Here is a 22,486-nt window from a genome sequence, read left to right as displayed (position 1 = left end):
TGATCTTTTTCTGAGCATTTGATTACATGAATGGAAGACCATTTCTCACCAGCAGATTATTGATGCTGTGTTCTTTTTGTTAGTGTTTCTGTTTTGTTTTGTTTTGTTTTTTCCTTTCCCTCTATTTGAAAGATTTCTATTAACCCATCCTCATCCATGACCTTTTTCTTCTATAGCAAATGCTATTCTGTTTGGTCCATCCAGTAAACTCATTTCAGATGTTCTTATTTCATTCTAGAATTTCATACACTTTCTTTTTAGAGTTTCATATTCTTTCTTGAGAGATCCATCTCTTTAGCCATCTTGTTTACCTTTTCTTTTTTTTGTTTGTTTGTTTGTTTGTTTTGGTTTGGTTTTTTTGGTTCTACGGATTAAACTCAGGGGCACTTAACCACTGAGCCACATCCCCCGCCCTATTTTGTATTTTATTTTGAGACAGTGTCACTGAGTTACTCGGAGCCTCGATAAGTTGCTGAGGCTGTCTTTGAACTCTTGATCCTCCTGCCTCATCCTCCCAAGCTGCTGGGATTACAGGCATGCACCACTGTGCCTGGCTCCTGTAAATTCTTTTGACACAGAATAGTTGTTTTAAAATATTTACTTGCTAACTCCTGTAATTTTATGACATTCTAGACATTATATAAAGAATAGCTATGGGGGTAGGAACGATAGTAGAATGAACTGGAAATTACTACCCTGTGTGCATATATGATTACAAGACTGTGTAACTCCACCATGTACAACCAGAAGAATGAGAAGTTCTACTCCATTTATGTATGATGTGTCAAAATGCATTCTACTGTCATGTGCAATTAACTAGAACAAATAAAAAAATAAATTTTAAAATACACATAGAAACAAAGAAAATACCAAACGGGGGCTGGGGGGGGGGGGCGGGAATAGCAGACTCTGAAATGTAACTTGTTGATTTAGTTTCCTTTGGAATCACTATATTGTATTGTATTTGAATGATGATATGATCAAATTCTTCCAAAAGTTGAGTTGGTACTGAGCAGAATCTCTAATTAGATTGCATTTATCTGAGATTACTATACTCCCAACTGTGTTTGTGCTACTTTGAAGGGGGGAAAAAAAATCAGTGTTGGGCCTGAGAGTGGGTTGATCTGTAGTTTCAGGTATTTTGGGGTTCACATTTAGACTCACCTCTGACAGTGTCTTGGAAGACAGGCTTCAAAAGAACGTGTGGGTATCTGACTTCTTGTTAGGGACCAGCCTCCCCTCCATTGCCTCTTTGTTGGCACATTCAGGGACTGAGGGGGAGTTTTCAGACCTGGCAGTGTAGTTTTTTGTCTTTAGAGTTTATCTAAATGCCCTCAGTCCCATCAGCCCATGCTGCTGTGTAACTTGATTCCCCGCTTTGCTGGAGTTTCTCTCTAAGGCAGCCCATGCTCAGGCCCAGCACTTGCCCTCGCTCGGTGTAAAAGTTGCCCCAACTCTGCTCACATTTGAAGTGCTTGTTTGTCTCTAGAATTCATCAGCGCTTCCTTGCATCTTCTGGACTTCCCCCAGGAAAGCATGGTCATTATTTTGTCTGGGTTTTTCTCGTTTCCATGGGAGTGGTCCTTTGTGTGCTTTCTACATCCTAACTGGAAGCAGAAGTTCCTCTCAGGTCTCATTTCAAATAATGGAAGCTGCTGAAAGAACTCTGCATTGCCCCACCTTCTAGTGTCAGGGACTCAAGCGACTGCACGCCTGAGCTCATCAGTGCTGAGGAGAACCTGTCTACTTGGGGTGTGGTACCAGAGTCAGTGCCCAGGGAGGAGTGCTAAATGACAGTGACTGATCCAACCACTCCATGAGCAGATCCCTCCTGGGAAAGCCATTATGTGACAACCTCTGCTTTCTGAAGCAGCAAGGACCTTACCCACATTAGATTCAGAGATCACAAGTGCCCAAGATGTGTCCAGAATTGAGTCCTTCACATTGTTAGGAAACATTACTCATGTTTGTCATCTGGTTGGTGTTCTGCAATCCACATATGAAAACTCATGCTTCAGTATAGCTCCTTATGGTTTTGCCAAGCTCTCCTGTACCTCACAAAGGTTCCCACGTGCCAGCAGTAGCTTGGTAATTGTGAACACCTTTCACCTGCTCCTGAAATTCTTATGAAGTTTTCCAGTGCCAGGAAATAATCTTACCTTCTCCTAGCAACGTAGAGAAGACTCAAGACTCAACTGGCTGTCTTCGCCTTCTAAAATAATTTGTTGGAAACCACATTCTTAAAGTTTTTTTTTTTTTTTTTTTTTTTTTTTAAAGTTGAATATAGTTGTGCTGAGAAATAATTGATGCCTTCTGGAGAGTGCACTACTTGTAACATGATGGCTAAAATTTGTTTTAATATTTGGAATTGGTCAGATGGGACATTTTCTGATGAGCTGTTTGAGGCCTTTGCCCTTCAGCTAAGTGTATGTTACAACATGATGGAAATTTCTATCAGCTCAGACTTCTAGAGAAGTTTAATCTACCCATCTTCAAAATACAAGTCCAATTAAAAAGAGAAAGAATCACTCAAGTTAGTCTCATGGCAAACTTATGCCATTGGTCAGAGAGCATTATTAATTTATTAATGGAACAACTTGATGTTTTGTGTGTTACAAGCTCCTTAAACTAAGTCTTGTCTCATTTTGTGAGGGCAGCCAGTGCTTCAGGAAGCATCTTGCAAGGTTGTAGTTACCTGCTCCCTTCTTGATTCCTTTATGGAACAGAAAAGTGTCGAATGCCTATTGTATACACCTTCCAAAAGATGGAGGAAGAGAGGAAATGTTAGCCAAAAACCTTTTTGTGAGTATGTGCTCCTATAAAAAGGGCTGTGGACCACGGATATGATTGATTCTAGGTAATTGTAAAAACAACAGTTCATTTTATGTGTTTGAGTGCTGTACTCCCAGGATAATTCCCAGGACCTCTGTGGAAAGGATAGAAGTACAGGAAGGAACTCTTCCTTCCAGGAATTCATTTATCATGTCATACTGACATGTAGAATTCCAGCTTACAAAAATCAGTTTTTGTTTTCTTTTGTGCTTTCCATTGTTTCTAAATCACAGGAAGATCCTTATGGTCATCAAATACAGTAATAAAATTTATTATTTCTCAATTATTTCAGTAGATGCAGTAGAGCTGTTCCCATTAAAGGACCTATGAAAGTCTAAAGAACTAAAAAATCTTGACTCTGTAGGTTTAGGCCTGTAAGTTTGTGTTCTTTGTTTATGGGTATTTTGGGTAGTGCTTATGTATTAAATTATCCAAGAAAAATAAACCTAACAATGTTATTAATTTTTTATTAATTAAATAATAAAAAATGTTGAATCCTATCAATGATAGTCTGAATTAAAAGCCATACCTCTGATGTGGCTCAGTGGTAGAGCACCCACCTGGCAAGCATGAGGCCCTGGGTTCAATTCCCAACACCACACACAAAAAAAACCCTGTAATTTGTCATCTTGTTTTGCTTGATATATAATGAAGAAAGAGTAATAACTTTCTTTACATGAATTTTTTTTGTTTCCATAGGAGTAACCACATCTAATCTATCTGTCCTAGAATTTTCTTTATTAGAGCATTAAAATGGAAAGAAAAAGGGAAGAAATGAGAAAAGAATTCCCCACAAATGCATGCTATTACAGTGTTAAGACCAAAATGTGTCCTGTCTTGCCAGTATGTCTTCTCTTGCCAGATGAGGTTAGTACTTGGATTGCTGAGCCATTTTGGGGGACTCGTGTAGTTATGGGAATGGCTTATGACTCCTGAATAGAACCAGTCTCTTTGCCTCTTGTTCCGTTGATTCCTTCACTAGACTACAGATCCGGTAAGTGGTTCTTCCCTGGCAAGCCTGTTAGAATCATGGATCTATTATCTACTTTCCAGCATCTCTTCTCTAGTTCATGGACTTTGAGAGCAGGAAGAGGCTACAAACCTTCCATAGACTTCATTTTTAAATTCTTTCCTTGACTCACTTTCTTTCAACACTATGTTGGCCACAGACACAATAGTAATAATCTGTTTCCTGTTTATTTGAGATCACATATTATTATACCAATCCTGATAGCAGGAAGTATCTTGCTGAAATAATGACAGGATTGATGATGCTGGTAGACACTGAAATTTTTAAGTTAAAAATCAATTAAAATTGCTATATTAAGTTGATTAAAGGAATCCAGTGTAACAGTAAAAACAGCATGACAAAAGTTTGTCGTTTTAGGGAAAAAAAGAAAAAAGTTCAACTCTTGTTCCTTCATCTTCATCTTCCACTTTTATGGTACCCTCCCTGGGAACCAAATATCTCATACAGTTTTACCTTAAGGAAAAAAGTATATAAAGTTAATAATAAAGAGCTTAAAAAAAAATCTAAGAGAAGGTACTTTCCTGGGAAGGTACTATACTGGCAGTGAATTTTCAGAGTTTGTGCAGTGTCAAAAACATATTTATGGTAATGTATGTAACCACTTTATTAGTTGGGTTTTCTGTCATGAAAGTATTAAACTGTCTTTTTCTGATGTGCCATGAAATACAGACTCGGCTAAAACGCTCATCTGTGCTGTCTTCATTACCTGCATGGTTCCATGAGTGCAAATGCTAGGTCTTGTCATGGGCCAGAGCACAGCACAGGGTGGGGACTTCATGGTTATTTGTTCAATACTTTTTTTTTTTTTTTTTTTTTTTTTTTTTTTTTTGCGGTGCTGGGGATTGAACCCAGGGTCTTATGCTTGTGAGGCAAGCACTCTACCAACTGAGCTATGTCCCCAGCCCCTGTTCAATGCTTTGAATCTTAAAATGTCGTGCGCCTGTGTGGTACTCTAGAGCTTCCACATTTTCACTCAGGTTAGTTTATTTGATTATAATATCAAATTTGTGAGAAAGATAGAACAAACTCTGTATCATATGAGTGAAATTCATGAGTTCCGACAAAAGTAGAGTTAGGAACAGGTCTCCTTAGTCCCTTGATTGTTTTATATCATCATCATTCAATAAATTATTATGAATGTTGTCAAGGGGCCAGTCACTGTGTTATTTGATTACCTTATTGAACCCTTGCATTAATGCTGTGATATAGTGCAGCATATGGGTATATGATATGGGTATTTTTCTCATTTTAGAGATTAAGGAACTGAGACATGACACAGCTAGCTAGCTAGCTAAGGCAAAGCCACATGGTTAGTGCCAACGCGGTTAGTGCCAACTCTGGAATTTAGGCTCCAGCAGCACAGGTTCACAGCCAGGCTCTCAGCTGGCCTGATCACTACTGTCGTGTCTGTCAGTGAATACAGGAGCCAAACTAACTGTCATGGGACGGCTTGATGACTTTATTAAATTACTTGCTATTATTATAATAGGTGCTTGTTGAACACTTGTGTAAATTTGTAAGCCAGAGATGAGTGTTGTTATAGGGAGGATAAAGAGACAATACAAGGGAGAAAAGAGGTGAGCGAGTGCGAGACACTGATGAGGGAGTCAGACAGGCTGCCAGATCCTAAGAAAGGCAGATCGTCATTCTTCTCTTAGAGAATAAGGCACCTCCCAGCTAATGGAGGATGAGTCTGAAAAAAAAATCTATTCAAGGCAGCTGGATATTTGTGAGGGCAGGACATACCCACTGTCACCGAAGGGTCTGCAGTCAGAGGAGAGACTGCAGTGCCAACCAGATGAGATGATTGTGGCTGGAAAGACTTCATCGGAACTTAGCAGTGTGGCTTTTCACGACTGTGCTGAGCTGTGATACAAGCTAAATGTTTGGAAGTTCCAGGGTAAAAACACTGTCTTAAGCGCTCCTCAACTACTTGTTAAGAATGTATTGCAGCTGGTAACACATTAAACAAGCCTTTGCCTCTAAGAAAATGGAAGACTAGTAAAAGTTCCACTACCAACAAGCTGCGCGTGGTGGAAACATGATCACTATGCCAGGGGAATACATTGAAGTCAACGTTGTCCTAAATGGGCTCTGACTTACCCAGGCCGTGACGAAGGGAAGGTGGAGCAGAATCATTGACACTATTCTTAGCCCATAAAGTCCAAAGGCCCAACTCCAGGATGACAAAGGAATAGACCAGCGCACCTGGTTTCTCCTCAACTTTGCCAGTAGTTTGTTGGAGTGGCCTTGGGCAAGTCTCATCACCACTAAGTCATTTCTGCTGTGTTGGTTATGTCCTTCCTATAGGTTGAATTATAACTTGTATCTAATCATACTCCAGATAGCTAACTTTACTAAAAACTGTTTGTATTTTTCAACTACCTGAGTTAAAATCTGTGTCTGATGAAGAACAGATGTGGCTTCAGCCTTAATTCTGCATCCACTTTCAGTTTGATACAGACGAAGCTTCTCACGTGTACCCCAAGTTGTCATTCCTGACTTTCATTTTCTCTTCCATAGAACAAATTGGCCAGGAGATGTTGGAAAACCTCAGTCATGACAGAGAAAAGATACAACGAGCACGGGAAAGAGTAAGTACAAATGACACAGGTCTTTAACATACTCAGTAAAGGAGAAGACACAGAAGGTCTTGGACCGTGCACAGACATACCACTAACATGGATATAGTTCATATGTGTAAAAATGAAGAGGGGGAATGGAGCAGTCTCTGAGGAGGAGGAGCAAGGCTGTGAGAAGGGGAGATTCCCCCTCCTGGAATGTCCCCGGGGGGATTTTATTTAGCCCTCTGGCTGAGAAGAAGGTCATCGAAGGGGATTTTGGAATATGTCACTCTTTCAGAGAAAAGCTATAAAAATACTGATGTCTCATCCCTCCTCACTTCATTTATCTCCACTTATATTTTTAGGACATGACATGTTCATATATTAGAAATTAATTACCAGCTGCATGTTAAACTTCATCAGCCTTCGAGACATTTGCTTTTATATCCAGTTCAAGTATCCAGTTTAAAGCTTCTGATGTCACCTCTCACATGTCACTTTCTGACTCTTAAGAATTCTCACATTTGTATAAGTGTCAGAAATGCATTTGTGTTTGTGTATATAAACATTGTTATTGTTCAGTTTTTCTATCATGAAATAAAACGTGCTAGCCATGCACTTTAGAAATCATCTACCTGTTTACAGTTGAGTTGAATTTTAACACTGCTTTTCTCCTCCTAGCTTCGGGAAACAGACGCCAACCTGGGCAAGAGCTCCAGGATCCTGACAGGGATGTTGCGAAGGTAAGAGCCAGGTAGGGACCCACCTTCCTCTCCGGCTCTTTTGCATTTTTTCATCCAGTTGCATCCGGGCATTTTACAGGCTTGTGAGCATCTACTCTTCGTGCCCTGTGTCAAGGCCCCTTTGAAATAATAGAGTGCTGATTTTAACTCTTATTTGGACAGGGACACATCCTGAGTAACTCCTATTAGAGAGAAGGCTTGAGCTAGCGGGGTTACCTCAAGCTATGGAAAAATTAGGGTTAGACATGAAGAATGTTTTCATAGCCCGAGGAAGGCCCCATGGCAGGAGCAGCCTGAGTTGATTCTCTGTTTGTTGGAGAAAGCACAGCCTGTGTCAGCAGGAGCTCACTTGGTCTCAACCTGGCTCTCTCTTGCCTTGTTTTCATTTCTCTAAAGGATGCCATTTGGGGAAACATTTTTATTTAATGTATATACTTCAAGATGATTTATACAATGTCAAGATTATCTGAATAATCTGAATTCATCTGTGCCAGCAAACAAATCTTTATGTTTTATGTGTGTGACTAAACTTTGATTGATGGAAAATATTCTGGAGTATAAAAAAGATAAAGGAATCAGAGTTGGTTATATTCTGTGCAAGTATTTTCAGCACAGAATGATTTTACACTTGAAATCTACCAAGTAAGAGTATCGTCTGGCACGACGATGCCCATTTGGAACTGTGAATGGAAAAGTGAGTCAGGAATGTTGAAACTGACCTCTGGGAGAGTGTGATTGGAATTTTAAAGAAGAAAATCTTCATTGTAGTTGATACTGAAGAGACAACTTTTTAAAAATAACAAAGCCTTTTCCGATCTTGTATCCATATACAGTAATTTGCTAAAACTGTTGGTTGTGCTGAGGATTTATTGCATAAGAAACAAGTCAATGTGTATTCGTTCCACCTTCAAGGCTAATGTGATCTCTCAACCTGATCAGAAGTGAGTCCAGAGTTCCCCGGGCACTGCCAGGCTAGTGTCTGCTTTGCCCCTCCTCTTCCTGGACCCACTGCCCCAACTCAGAACTATAAACCACCAAATTCTCTGATTAAGAATAATAAGTAAATGACCTGAGAAAATCTCAAAATCTACAGAGAAGGGAATTGGTGATCGAAAGGAATGCTTCAGTGCGTAAAGACAATAAAAAAGAAAGAAAGGGGGAAAATCCTTACTGCTTTCCTGGGAGGGCCCCTGCAATGTGAGCTGTAACGAATATTCTGCATATGTCTCCATTTTGTCAAATCTCATTAAAGAGTCCTCCTGCTTTATGTCAATTGAGCTGTCCAGAAATCATTCATCATTTTTAGTGTAAAAAAAAATCATGTGGTTATTTAAATAATATCATATTAATGTTAAAGTTCAGCTGTCATTTAATGGTATGGCTTAATCAGATGTAGCATTTAGGGAAAATAGTTTATTCAGGCTCTACATGGCTTTCAGGTTGGCAGATTCAAATAAGGATTTATGGGTTTCTAAACCAATGTATTTCTGTCTATGTTTCTGCTTGATGTACCTCACCCTTTAGTGCAGGACACTGCAGACAGTTATTTCAACAAATAAAGCATCCCCTCATATTGTGTTTGAATAAATTTGCAAGTCATTTAGAGAGGGGGAAGCACAAACGACTTCTGCGACCTTCGACTGGGCTTTCTGTAGGGACATGGCACTAATGCGATGGCTCAGAAGCCTACAGAAGAAAATTACTCTGGCGAAATCTACTCGACTTGTCTTTGTAGGCAGACTCAGTCAATCTAGACTTACCTTCTCTCGGGATGTTCGTAGAGAACGCACAGGAATAAAATGCCCAGATGGACATCACCTGGCTCTGGCTGAGCCAAAGCTCATAAGTCCTCCTGTATGCGTGGACAGTGCTTTTCGTTGGACAGGCTGGAATGTTGGCATCTGCCAAGATTCCCAGGTACTTGTCATCAGTGGTATAACTGAACTGAGTCTTTGGGAACCAAATGCATAGTGGTGGTTTTGGTTTTGTTTCTACTTGCTATCCCTCATCACAGTTGATTTTGGACTTTGGAAAGTGCAAAAAACTAACCAACCTCTTTACATCATCATTTGGGTTATTTCCTAAAACATAGTCTCTTGAGAAGTAGAACCAGAACCTATGTACCAAGGTCTTTTATTTCATTTATTTGTTTTATACCCTCTATCAATGCTCTTCTGATCACATGCCATTTGCTGCAGCACTGGTAGGGTTTTATTTAAAAGCAGCCATGTTCCAGAACTCTGTTCCTACCAAAACTGTCTAGCTATACTGTGTGTCAACAGGTGCTTCTGATTTAAGAAACAGCAGAACATTGAACCATGTGCTCATGTCACCTTCACCAACGTGTAGAAGAAATGAGTGTCCTCTTCGTGAAGGGTAAACATTTACCTGCATGTAACATAAGCCTGTTTATTTTCATATGACAAATTCTGTGTTTAACTGAGAATAAATATAACGTACCAAAGCAAGGAATTACTTTATTTAAGAGAAAGTTTTAAGTTGTTTAGAATTTTTTAAACTTCAAGATTTTTAAATTTGTGAAATGAATAGAAATGGCGTCTCCAAGTCCCACATTTGGGTCATTTCACTTGTAGTGGTCAGTCAGTTGTGAGGACAAGTGAAACCCATGTTCACTCTGAGCTAAAGTCGCATATACAGCCATTCGGTCGTTTGTGAGACTGACCAAAATAAGAAAGACACAAAAATTAAGTTTATAAAATCCAGCAGCCTCTAAATAATCATCTAACACTTGTGCTTTTTAATCTATTTTTAACTTCAAATAAGATAAAAATCCATTTCCTTCCTTCTTTCTCTATGCCTGTGTACAAGGCACCATAATCCTGAGATGAAACTACATTTAGCTTTGCCTTCATAGTGATTATATGTGCATAAAAGTGTGCAGTGGGAATTCACACAATTATCTGAGTCCCATGGAAGCTATTAAAGATTCTACAGCCTCAATTTATCCTTGCTGATCATTTGTTTTCACCAGGAAAACAAACAACCAAAGTAAAATAGGGTTTGAATAGCTTTAAAACCAACGTGTTTGTGAAAAAATTAGGGAAACGGAAGATGATTTATGGAATTATAACACAAATAAGTTTTTAAAAAATTAAACTATGCAGAAAATATTGAGACATACCTCAGTTAGTGGATAGCAACTGGCTCAGTCAAGAAAAATGATTTTTCATGTAACTACACTATGTTACCAAAAGAAAGAAAACAAAGGAGAACACTGGTCCATTCAAAATTATAAGAGTAAAACTTGACATCAGAATGAAGCTATAGCTTATTTCCTAGAAAGTAATTTTTCTTTCCTCTTGACATAAGATGGAGAGCTACCTAGGGACAAAGTGTCATTTCCTGACTCTGTAGACAGTTAAAATAAAGTGGAATGCAGATCAAATGAAAATGGCCATGAAGCAAATGACCCTTTGCGTGGTAACTGGGGCCAAGAAATGGATTTTTCATTGAGTCTCACAAAACTTGATCATTACTGTTGGTTGTCATAAAGTGCTGCCAGGGTCACCAGGAGGTGCTGCTCTTCACCTATATGCTGCGTTCACTTGTGTGTGCGTGGGTGTGTGTGTTTCCATATATTTGACTGGGAAGTCTTATTAGATCAGATAGTGCTGGCAATCAATAAAAACGAAAATAGAGACTTTCAAAAGTTTTAATCAGAAAAAATGGAAATAATGATTTATGATTCTATTTCCTTTCACCTCTAAATAACTCTAATAGTAGTTAACAATTAATCAGTAATCCTGTGATTTTTTTCTAGAAGTATCTGAAAGATTCCTCAAGGATGTAACAAATTCATAAATTGAGAGTTCCGGTAACATAAATGTGAAGAGCACATTAGGATTTTACTGTGAACTGCTTTGCATATGCTGCATATATATTTAAAAAAACAAAACACCTCTTCTGAATGGTGACCTCAGTACAAAATAATTTTCTCTCTTCCCCAACTATTTCCACCCGCAAAATCAGAGTGTTTCCTTCAGAAGTGAATCGCTTATCCTTCCAGTGTGAGTGCAGTAACTTCTTACACAAGTTGCTTCTGAGAGGTCTTTTGTGACCAACCTGTGATATAAACAAAGCCAACCATAGCAAACGTGGTTGGCCTCACCAGCACTGTTCGTATGATACTGTTTAGTGTGTGTTTTTGTTAGAGTGACTTCTGAGTCGACCTGGGGAGTAATTGCCAGCTATCATTGCTATCACATGTTACGTTTTAAACGTGGTCTTGTTGCTTTGGTAGAATGACAGGTAAAACATCTGGAAAACTGAAATGTACTGTCAGTGGCTCCTCAGGGAAAGTGCAGGAGAAACACCAGAGCAGATCTGTAAGCCATACAAATATATATTTTTAAATAAACGGGCTTATTCTTAAATAGACCGTGACTAGATGCTTAAGCTTCTTTGAAACTTCATTCTCCCCCCCCCCCCCCCCCCATTTTGCTCAGGAAACATTTCATTATATTTTAATTGTTCTTATTACAATGGCTAAAATTCAACAGTTTTCAAGACTTGTGAGAAAAACGTCCTTGAAAATTTACTCTCGGTATTTATGCCTTGAAAAGGCCCCTTCTCTCACAGAGCCTTGTGTTCGCGTGTGCACATTTTCTTTCTCCCTTTTTTCCCTGATGCTGGGGACGAACCCAGGCCCTCCAGCTTGGCAGGCACACGCTCCACCACTGAGCTACCCCGCCGCCCTTGCTTTCCTTTCTCTTCTCGTTCCTCGTTCCTCCTTCGTGGCTTGTGTAGCTGCCTGGTGATGAACGTGGGTCCTGACCTGAAGTTAGTGTAGCCAGATCTCAGCCTCTAAACTATTTTTCAGCTTTTAATTAAGCACTCTTCTTTCAGAATAAAATTATTGAATTTCCAGTAGATTCTTTGGTCTTTGCACAGTTAGGAGCTGAGCTAGATTAATGCTACAGAGAGAATCCTCTTTTTAAATCTTCATCCTTTTTTGTGCGACTCTATTACTACAGACTTGACTTACTGCCTTTGTCCTTGGACCTCTTCAAGGCTAACACAGATGATGCTTTTGCCAAATTAAACAACAACTCTGTACTTCCTTATTTATAGTTTTCTTTAATAATAATCTTGTGCTCTTAGACATAGGATTTGGCTGGGCAAGGTAACACATGCCTAGAGTCCCAGCTGCTTGGGAGGCTGAGGCAGGAGGATCACTAGAGTCCACCAATTCAAGACCAGCCTGGGCAACATTATGAGACCTCATCCTCCTTGTCAGCGATGACTGCCATCTGCCTCAATCGATCCCTCAGTATGTTTCTGACCCCAAGCCGTGCTTTACACACAATTGACTCAGCCCTTAACCTTGTGAAGGAAGCAGCGTTATCCCCTTTTTATGGATGAGCATAATTGTGCTTGAGGAAGTTAGGTAGGCCTTCTGGAGTTAGATACACGGCGGGCAGAGTTAGAATACAAACTTGGTGCGTTTTTTCACACGCACTCCGTGAGGTTCCCAAAGGCCACTCACAGTGAGAGCAGTTCTCACTGTCCAGTGAGGAAAGGAGAGGAGTGGGGACAAGCTGTGGAATTTTCATTTTGCTAATTTTTACTGTCATTATGCTGTTATGCAATTCCCTTTCTTCTGAAATAATTATGTAGTAAACACTTTCCTTAAACTGGTCCAAAATAAGTACTTGGAGGTATTCGGCAGTGGCCATGTGTGCCAGCGTCCCCGCCTTCCTGGCCCCCTTCTGATTCACTGCTCTAGGAGATCCAGGATCCACACTGCCCTCCGGCCTTTAAGAATCCAAGGGCTCGCTGTGCACTCACTGACCCATCCCGAGGCTCTTGATGTGTTAGGTCAGCTTCCTGAGGACTCGGGGCAGCAATGTGGCTCGCATCCTGAGAGGCGAGGGAGCCGTCACTGGGTATCCTTGGCTGACCACCCCCAGGGCCTGCTTCTCCTGCTCCACTGGGCTGAGACGGCTCACAGCGTCAGAGGACCAATCGGTAGGTGTGGGAGATGGATTCCAGAAAGCGTTGAACAAACCCGGGAGAGCCCTCTGTTAGGATGGGCTGAGGGCCCTGGGCTGCAGCTGCGGGTGCAGGAGGAGTCCCAAGAGGGTGTTCTGGAGGACTCCTTTAGAACTGCTTGCTTCTGAGCATTAACTGGAACCAACAAACCAGCATTTGAGGAAAACCTGTGCCACCCCAGCCTCCCGCGGCCTGCAAGTATCACGGTTAGGAAACTTTATTTTTATGTCTAACTCTCTTGCACCTAGTCCCGGGTTTCTTTTGCCCGACCTTCTGTGGGCACCTAGAGGCATATGCTCTGGAGTTACATTCCTGCTTTGTCATTAACCTTAGTAAGAATCTCACTTCCCTGTACCTCAGTCTCCTTGTGGAGATGACAATAGTCCCTCCTTCACGAATTCTCACAAAGTTAAATGAGTCAGTACATGTGAAGTGCACACAGTTAGTGCCTGCTCCGAAATGAGGTTTCAGCAAATGTGAAAACGGTAGTCACTATCGTCATTGCTTTAAAAACGAAAAGGCCTGGGAGCAAGGACTCAAATAAAAACGTTAATAGTTGTTTTAAGTTGGTGAATTTTAAATTGAAGTTTTTAAATTTCTTTTTTCCATTCCCAGAGTTTCCTAGGAAGTTTCAAAAAAATAGAAATTAAGCCCAGGTGTGGCAGTGCATTCCTGTAGTCCCAGTGATTCGAGAGGCTGAGGCAAAAGGATCGGAATTTCAAGGGCAGCCTTGGTAACTTAGTGAAACCCTGTCTCAAAATAAAAAATAAAAAGGGTAGAGGATAAAGATGAGATATAGCAGCAGAGTGCCCCTGGGTTCACTCTGCAGTACCAAAACCCAAAAAACTATGAATAATAAAAATAAAATCCTCCCACCCTTTCCTGATGTCCCTGTCCCTGTAAGGGAGGCACCATTCTCCCTCTCTGGGACTCTCAGTCAGCTACACGGCTCAGACTCCCCAGAGCACCCAGAGTTCCACATGAGCAGAGCATCCCCCAGCATGGATGCCTTCCCCCCACTTAGACTATCAGGGAGGCGAACCTCCTGGTTGATCTCTGTGTTTCTTCTCCCTCTGTTTTGTCTTCTAAATATGGTTTGCCAGTTTGTCTTCCAAAGTGCAAAACTAGTGCATTTTCTTCCCTGCATTAGAAGCCCCCCTTGGCTCCCATCGTCTGCTAACACAAGCTTGTCCTCCTGGTCTCGTTTCTAAGTTCTACCCGTGAACTCCCGACCTCGTTGACTGCTACTGCCTTTGGACAGACAGCAGGCGCACACCAAGGCTTATTACTTCCCATCTCCAGAGCTGGTTTGACTCTTCATTAATTCTATCACTGTGCTTCACTCTTACTTCTACCTATAATGCTCTCCATTTGCCACCTATATTACTTAGAATCTTCTGGATGCAAGCAACAGAAACCCAAATCAAACTGGCTATACCAAAAATTTAAAAATCTGGCTATACATGAAAAAGGATAAATATTGCCTCCTGTAACTAAGTAGCCAAGGATAGCAGTGACTTCCAGCTGTAGAATCTGAGGGCTCAAATAATGTTGTCCGGACTGGGTCTTGCTTTTTCCATCTCTCATCTCAGATCTCTTTGTGTGGGTTCTGTCCTTTGTCAGGGACTTCTTGTCAGAACAAAGTTTTGCCAGCCCCTCAGTGACACCCATTGAATATAGCATGTTTTTTCTTCCCAATTGTTCCAACAAAAGTTATAGCCTGGAGACATGCAGATTCTGATTGGTTCAGGTTGTATAAAAACCTTATTCATCTGTGATCTGATGTTCTAGACAAGGGACCCTGTGCTGGGATTGGACAAATGGACTGAGAATGAATGGGTGAAGCATGGTTCCCTCAGAAGAATCTGAGAGCTTTACCAGAAAGGGGGATAGATACTGGGTGAATGAAAACAACAAGTGTTATTTTGGAAAGTTCCAGATGAACTTTTATCTCTGTGTAAAAGGGCCGTGTTACCCAGGTATAGCCTCATCAATGACTACTCTTTGGAGAAATGCCTGGGAATAGTTTCAAAGTTGCTATCCAGATTCATATAATTTAGTTGAGATTCTGCAGGTTGTTATCTATTGCAGTTTGGATACAGGTAAGCGTTCAACCAAGGATAAAATACATACGAGCTAGGGGTACAGCCTAGTGGGGGCACTTGCCTAGCCTTTGCAAGGCCCTGGGTTCCCTCCCCAGCTCCGCAAAGGGAAAAAAAAAAAAAAAAAAAAGGAGCTTCACAATAAGAGAATATTTTTGTCCATTATTTAATCACAATAGAAAAGCATCTTATATTTTTTCTTGATTGTGAGGCACAATTTGACCTAATTCTTGAATTACCTTTCTTTTATGATCTTCCTTTCTTCCCCAGGATACACGCCAGTCTTTAATGTGCAGAGGGAGCACTTTACCTTCACCATCAATGCCTTCTTTGAACACAGCCTTGAACTGTTAACTCGAAGCAAGGAGCCTTAGGCCTTCCTTATAAACAAGTAATGGAGCCCTCAGCCCCCCTTGTAAATGGCTATTTATTAACATACACCATCACCAAACAACGGTTTACAATTCCAGGCCCGCGCCATCTCGCCACTGTCTGCTCCATTGTAAGTTGAGGGAGGCCTTTCGCATCTGTTTCATTAAATGCCAGAGGCAGCGAACAATAGCTGAACTTTATAAATTGAGGGTTAGGGCTTCTCCCCTCACAAATCTCCCCCTTCTGCTGCTGCTGCCGCCACCGCCGCCACCACCACCACTACCACCACCATATTTTTTTGTTTGAACGCTCACATTGTAAATTAGCGTATTCACACATCAATTTTAAAAGGCTTGCTGTGTTATAAGATGGGACAAAGCAAGCTCAGTAACAGCTCTGCACAGTGCAGGTGGTCAGGGCTAGCTGCTACCCAGATCAAAAGTCAAACAACTGTGAATCTGCTTTTAAAAGTGCAGTTCCAGAGACAAGGCGAGGCTTATCTGCCCAAAGAAGGAGTTATAGATATACATCACAAACGCAGGGGACAAAGGGGGGCTTCATCATCTTGCTGGGTAAGGAAACCTAATGCTGACAATCTGAGGGCATCTCTGGAATATGTGGCTTGTTTTTGTTTTTCTATAAAATTAGTCTTTTATTATGTGGCAATTGATAATTATTATTTACGCTTTGGTGCTGTTCCTAAAGTAGCTAAGAATTTTTTTAAGCCACCTTTAGGGCAGGAAATGGTTCCTTTTCATGGTTGTGTTTTATTTCTCAGCAGTGTTTAAGGACAGACTCCTATTTATACCACACAAGCAGTTTTGTCTGTTGTAAACAAAGTAAGTGGCTGGGAATTGTGCTTTCCCAGAAATGTTTTCCAGGGAAGCCATAATAGGAAACAACTGTGTATATTTGAGACTTTGTCATCTAGGTATTAAGAAAGAATTCTTTGCTTTTATGGGGAAAAAATTACCAACACCATTTGTTAAGAAGCATATTTAATACCCAAAAGTGAAATTAAAGTATTTTTTAGATTGCAAGCACTAATTGAGGTTGCTGTCATTTGAAATTGTCTCTAGCATTTTTTGACAAGGTAGAGGTGACATGGAAAGTGGCCCAGTCATTTGTCTTAATCCCAATATTCCTTTGTAAAAGGCTAGTGACTTCTTTTGCAAAATTATGTGATAAACTTTAGAACTTAGGAATGCCCATGGGGAAAACGCCAGAGCAGTAAATTCGACCAAAATTTTTAAAAAGAGGGTTGAAGTGGCTTGAAATTATGAAACACACCAATTTCCTCTACAATTATAGTTTATCTAAGGAGAAAGCCACTCTATTCTCTGTCTGCCTATGCCTTAATGAGTTTACGATCAGGGAAAAAACCTGGCAACTTTTTAATCCCCAAATCAGTTAAAAGTGTCTGAATCAGGTCTCCAAGTGCTTTTATGAAACCACATCTCTGAATCAAGCCATAAGGCAAGTGCTTCCTCTCCTGGGTAGCTTCACAGAGTCTGAACCACTGAAGGTTTCTGAAAATTTGTGTGTATATGTTTATGTGCATCAATCTGAATTTTCATTAAACTTCCATAACATTTTCAAAAGAATCTATAATTAACTCCCCCAAAATTTGAGAAATGAAACATTGTTACAAAGAGTTATTACATTTTCTTAGCTAAGTAGTTATTTCATAGCTCATTTGAAAAGTGTTAGCATACAAGAAACACTCATTTTGAATTTGTCCACACAATTCAACAAAAAACTAAAAATGCAGGGATGCCTTCCTTGGGAAATCAGATCATTTATTAAAAGTAAGTCTTTAAAGACCGGGCATAGTGGCATGTACCTGTCATCCCAGTGACTCAAGACCAGCCTGGGCAGCATAGGAAGACCCTGTCTCAAAATTTGTAAGGGTTGGAGATGTAGCTCAGGGGTAGAGTGCTTGCCTATTATGTGCAAGGCCCTGGGTTCAATTCTTGGTACCATTAAAAAAAAAAAAAAAAGTCCTTAAAGTCCTTAAAAACAATCTTTATGCCTTATGGTGTCACAAGATGCACATTATTGCATTTAGAGCAATCTTCATAAGAACACTGTGAACTTATATTAAAATTATCATCCTGCTGTTATTGTTGATTCATTTTCTATTACTGTAACAAATTGCTTGAGACTGGGTATAAAATAGAAGTTTATTTGGCATTTGGTTCTGGACGCTGAGACATGTAAGAGCATGGCGCCAACTCAGCATGTGAGGGTCTTCTTTCTGCGACTCTCAAAACAGAGGGCATCACATGGCCAGACAGAGCAACCATGTGAGCTTGAGTCTCTCTTCCTTTTTCATAAAGCCATGGATGGCATCCTGGGGACCCCAACCTCAGGACCTCATCTAATCCTAATTACCTCCCAAAGACCCTTGCTCCAAAAACCATTAAAAGATGAATTTTGGATTAAGGTTTCCAACACACAAACTTTCGAGGGATACATTCAAACCATAGCAGTTATAGAGACCTACGGAAGTAGAGTCTTGCCCAAGGTCATTTCCCCAAGATGGGGCAAAATTTGGAAAATTATCCAGACTATAGCCATAGAAATTGAGTTCTTAGCAGCATCTGAAGAGTGACAGCATTAACATCTTCAATAGCAAATGTTCACTGTTTACTGTATAAAAGGGAATATGGTGGGCACCCAAGATTCAAAAACCTCACTCCCAGGTAGTTGAATATCTAATTTAGGAGTCTTGGCTTATACATTTTTAAGAAACAGCAACTCGTAGTAACTTGTGCTACATGATAAGTCAGAGCTCAATGCCGTAGGAGATGACAGGAAGAAATTCCTGGGGCCTGGGTGGGCAAGTGAGACTTCACAGAGGAGATGACAGATGGCCAACAGGCCTGAAAATTACTTCCTGATTCTTAACCCACATATAGAGTACGCCCTTTCCTTTTTATGGAAGCTTCCAGGTAAAAGCTTCCAGTAGCAGAATTTGACTGCTGGGGTGGTGTTAAAGCTGTTTGGCTACAACTAGATGAAGATACATAACAACTTGGAACCTCATCTACTAATAAACTTAGCATGAGGCCAAAGCTTCAATTTTACCTGTACCTTAAATTACACTTACTGAGAATATTTTTAAAACTTGTGATGAAGTTTAAATTTTCATTAAGCAAATTAAAAAGACTTGAAATCACCTAATAGTTCTAATTGTAAGCAATTATGAAAAAATTTTTCAAGTGTTAGAAAAATATTGAGAATTTTCACACACTTGACTAAAATTACACATTTAAACTTGATGGCCTTCAGATAAGACTGCATGTTGACTATACATATGATTCTTGAATAGTTGCAAAGAACATTGGCAGAGTATGTAGATTATTTCATTATAGCATATTATTTATTTGATAAGTGTATCACTTAAAATACTGAATTATTTTATATATTTCAATTAAATCTTTCTCATCAAGCGGGCTTATAGAAATTTAGTTAGTTGAAAACTTGCCCCAGCCAATAAAGAAAAGCATTCATTTTCTATTCTATATACATGATCTGAAGCCATAGCCTTTTAGGTCTTTTAATCTGTTTGTTCAAGGCCAAGCTATTTATATGGATAATTTTTAAAGCTTCTGTATAAAGAAAAAAAGAACATTTTATTTATTCACTGGGGTTTTTATGTGACTTGAAATTGCATAGATAAAGTATTTTCAAGCCCATGGATCTAGAGAAGATAAAAGGTCTCTTATTTTATAAGGCTTTATGTAAGCTTTTCAAATATACAGTTTTCTCATGACTAGAATTTTTTAAATCACTATTATAACTGGAGTTTGTGGTGGGCATCTCTTTTTTCCTTCCCTGAATTACATATTAAATCATGTGTCTAAGATTGTTTTTATTGTATTTTACCTTCTGAATTTTAACTGTTTTTCTTTTGGATAAATTAGTTTACCAATCTTTTATATTTAGTGTCAGGCAACTACTTAATATGACTGGAATTTCGAATATTAAATATGAGTGAAAAACTGGTAAATTAGCTTTAAGAAACAAAGAGTGAAAATAACTTGGTTCTTTATAACATATAATGTGAAGCTGAAAATTTACTTAGCTTTCCCTCCTAAAGCATTTTTGCAAGATCTGGTAGACTATGAAAAGAAGAGGCATTTTTAAATGCCAGGGCAACTGGACCCAGACCTGATTCTGGGTGAACCTTAGCTGCTGTTAGCTCTGGCGTGTCAGGGCCAAGAAACAGCTTTCCCTGGCTGGAGCATTCCCAAGCTATCACAGCCATCAGACAGGTGGGGAATAAATATTGTAGAATAGTGGGACATTTGAAGAGCATGCTCCTGATCCCCGGGACTCAATTTGGACAGGCTTCAGTTGGAGCAAACAGGTGTTCCTGGGAGGAACTGTCCTCAGATGGCTGGGGGGTGTGCCATTCTTTCACACACATAAAAAGTTCCCCTTCCCTCTGCCCGCAGGAAAATTAGAATTAACTACAGCTTTTTCTTTTGAAATGGAAAAAGAGAAATAGAAACATGGCACCAGGTTTTGGCTCTGGCTGAATTTCCATGAAACATGCAATTTATGATGAGTGATGAGAATTCTTGAATCGCAGCATCCTTATAGTTTTTGACATTGGAGATGCTATGAAAATTAGACAAATGCAATAGATTGTTTTAACAAACAATGTACCTATAAAATGGGATGGTCTTATCCTCTGTTATTCATTGTCCACTCACCAAGTATTTCTTGCAACTTCCCAAATAGTGGGCTAGTGCTGTCATAGTGTGTAAGACAGAGAAAGGTCCTGCCCTCAAGGGGCTTATCTGAAGTTGTAATAATGGTAATTCATTGGAACATAAAAGTCACTGGAGTGGTCTTTAGGAAACTGGGTAGAAAGTGCTGACATCAGAAAGATTTCTTTTTCTGCAGCAGCATCATATCGAACATATGACTAACATGTTTTATTTGGAAAGATTCTTTTTAAAGTCATATTTGTTTTATAAAACAAATTTATAAACAAAACTAGGGAGAAAATTATTCAAAATCACATCTGCTAAAGGTAGTAACACAGTTTAAGCATATTTCATTCCAGCATTTTTCTATGTATTGTATTTATAAACATTGTATGCCATCTTACAGTCTGCTATTTGCATTAAGATTATATGGAAAGCATTTTCCCACACTATCAAAAATTTTTGTAATCATTATTTACAACAGTTATTTAAAATCCCCCCATAGAAATATTTACTCTGTGTAAAACATTTTTTTTCTAGCTTACAGCTATACATTGATGCTATATATATATATCTTCATTCATAGATTATATTATTTTCTCAGTGTGTCATCTTTGATGATCACAGTTGCTACTCATTTATGACTTCCAGTTCTTAAGTTCTTAACTTTCCAAGAGTATAGTCATCTTGGATGTATCTTCAAGGGACTTTTTCAAGAAAGATATAGAATGTGTATGTAGTCTGATTCACATGTAAGAATTGCCACCAATTGCGTATATGGGATAGATATGTATGTGTGTATATATAATATTTTATATATATATATATATGTATTTGAGCTGGGTATAATACTTCAGATCCTCCATTTCTTAGGAATCTATAGATATTGAGCTATTGTCTTCTGGCCTTTAGTGTGTCAGAGTAGCAGGAAGATAGACTAATTTATAATACTCTAGTGAAGGGTTTTTAGGTTTTGTTTATTTAGTTTGGGTGGTATGAATCTTTGAAATTGAACAGTCTGTCAGGCTGCTTCTAAATATGACAGTCTTTCCCTCATTTTGCATGGATCACAGAAACTTTAAATCTTTAAATTCAGGTCTTCCTTCTACCACTCAGAGTTTTCTTTCATCATGTCTTAGATTATTTTTTCAGTTTTGAATTTTTTGTTTTCTGGAACATTTATGAGTCTCACATCAGACTTCTCTTTTATAAAATAATCTACACGTGTCATATTTTTGAATCTTTTTTTTCTTTTCATTTTATTCCCAGCATCGATTCCATTCTTTGCAGCATTGTTCCTATTCGTTATCACTAGTCACTTGAAAATTAAGTCTGCTGTTGCATTACTGGTTTCCCTGAACCCATTGCTTCATCTCTTACATCTCTATCTTCTTTTAAGTCTCTCAGATTCTTGTCTTACCAATTTTCGACCCTCACTTTTTAAGGTTTTTCTCTTATTGAGGGTGTCGAACAATTTTTAAAAATATTTTTTGGTTTCTTTAGTACATAGTTTTCAGAACATGCTTCCCCAGAATCATCAGTGTGTTGTTTTCTTTCTCTTCCTATATAGTATCTTTTTTCCATCATCCTCATGGTGTTTTAAGTTGGGTACTTTTCAAAACCTCTTCTTGGCTCTGCATATAGATGTCAGTTTTTCATGTCAAGCTCTATCCCAATTCTCTTTGTCTGTAGACTGACTTTACTAGAATGAAATGAGACTTTTTCCTTTTTCTAATACTTCACTTTAGCACCAAAAATGTCCAACTTTTATGTACACAACTGTCACCTCCTTCACATCTCCACCACTACCATATACAAACAGGCTTCAGTGCATCTTGTTATACTACCCAATAGCCACCCAATATTGATTTATTATTTAACTGGGAACTTCAATTTCTTACTGCAGTATACAAAAGAAACAAGTTGAAGAGTGTGAAGAAAAAGGAATGAACACAGCCGTCCAAGTACCTCCTAGATTGCAGTATCAGCTTATGAGAAAGCAAGCTTGTTAATTTTGGGTTATTACAAACTGCAGTTTTTAATTCTGTAGATGACTTTGTGGGAGGTGCATGATGATCTGCACTTTTTAACCCAGTTTATTTTTTGTGGT

The 22,486-nt window shown here is 39.2% G+C and overlaps 1 protein-coding gene across 9 annotated transcripts in view; it reads left to right on the top strand.

Moving 5' to 3' along the window:
- VTI1A (vesicle transport through interaction with t-SNAREs 1A) overlaps window positions 1-22,486 on the top strand; it is a 349,120-nt gene that overhangs the window by 199,669 nt on the left and 126,965 nt on the right. For 6 of the 9 annotated variants that reach the window (XM_079137538.1, XM_079137537.1, XM_079137536.1 and 3 more), the window contains 2 exons: window positions 6,386-6,456; window positions 7,108-7,169. In XM_079137538.1, the coding sequence (XP_078993664.1) occupies window positions 6,386-6,456; window positions 7,108-7,169 (133 nt within the window). Of the gene's footprint in view, window positions 1-6,385; window positions 6,457-7,107; window positions 7,181-15,553; window positions 19,008-22,486 lie in introns of those variants that run through there. The other 3 variants (XM_079137534.1, XM_079137542.1, XM_079137540.1) reach the window with 2 other exon arrangements.

Source organism: Sciurus vulgaris (genome assembly GCF_902686455.1).
Source record: "Sciurus vulgaris genome assembly, chromosome: 4".
Classification (NCBI taxonomy): Eukaryota; Metazoa; Chordata; class Mammalia; order Rodentia; family Sciuridae; genus Sciurus; species Sciurus vulgaris.
Note: the sequence above shows the minus strand (reverse complement) of the source record. Positions and strands in the feature narration are given on the sequence as shown.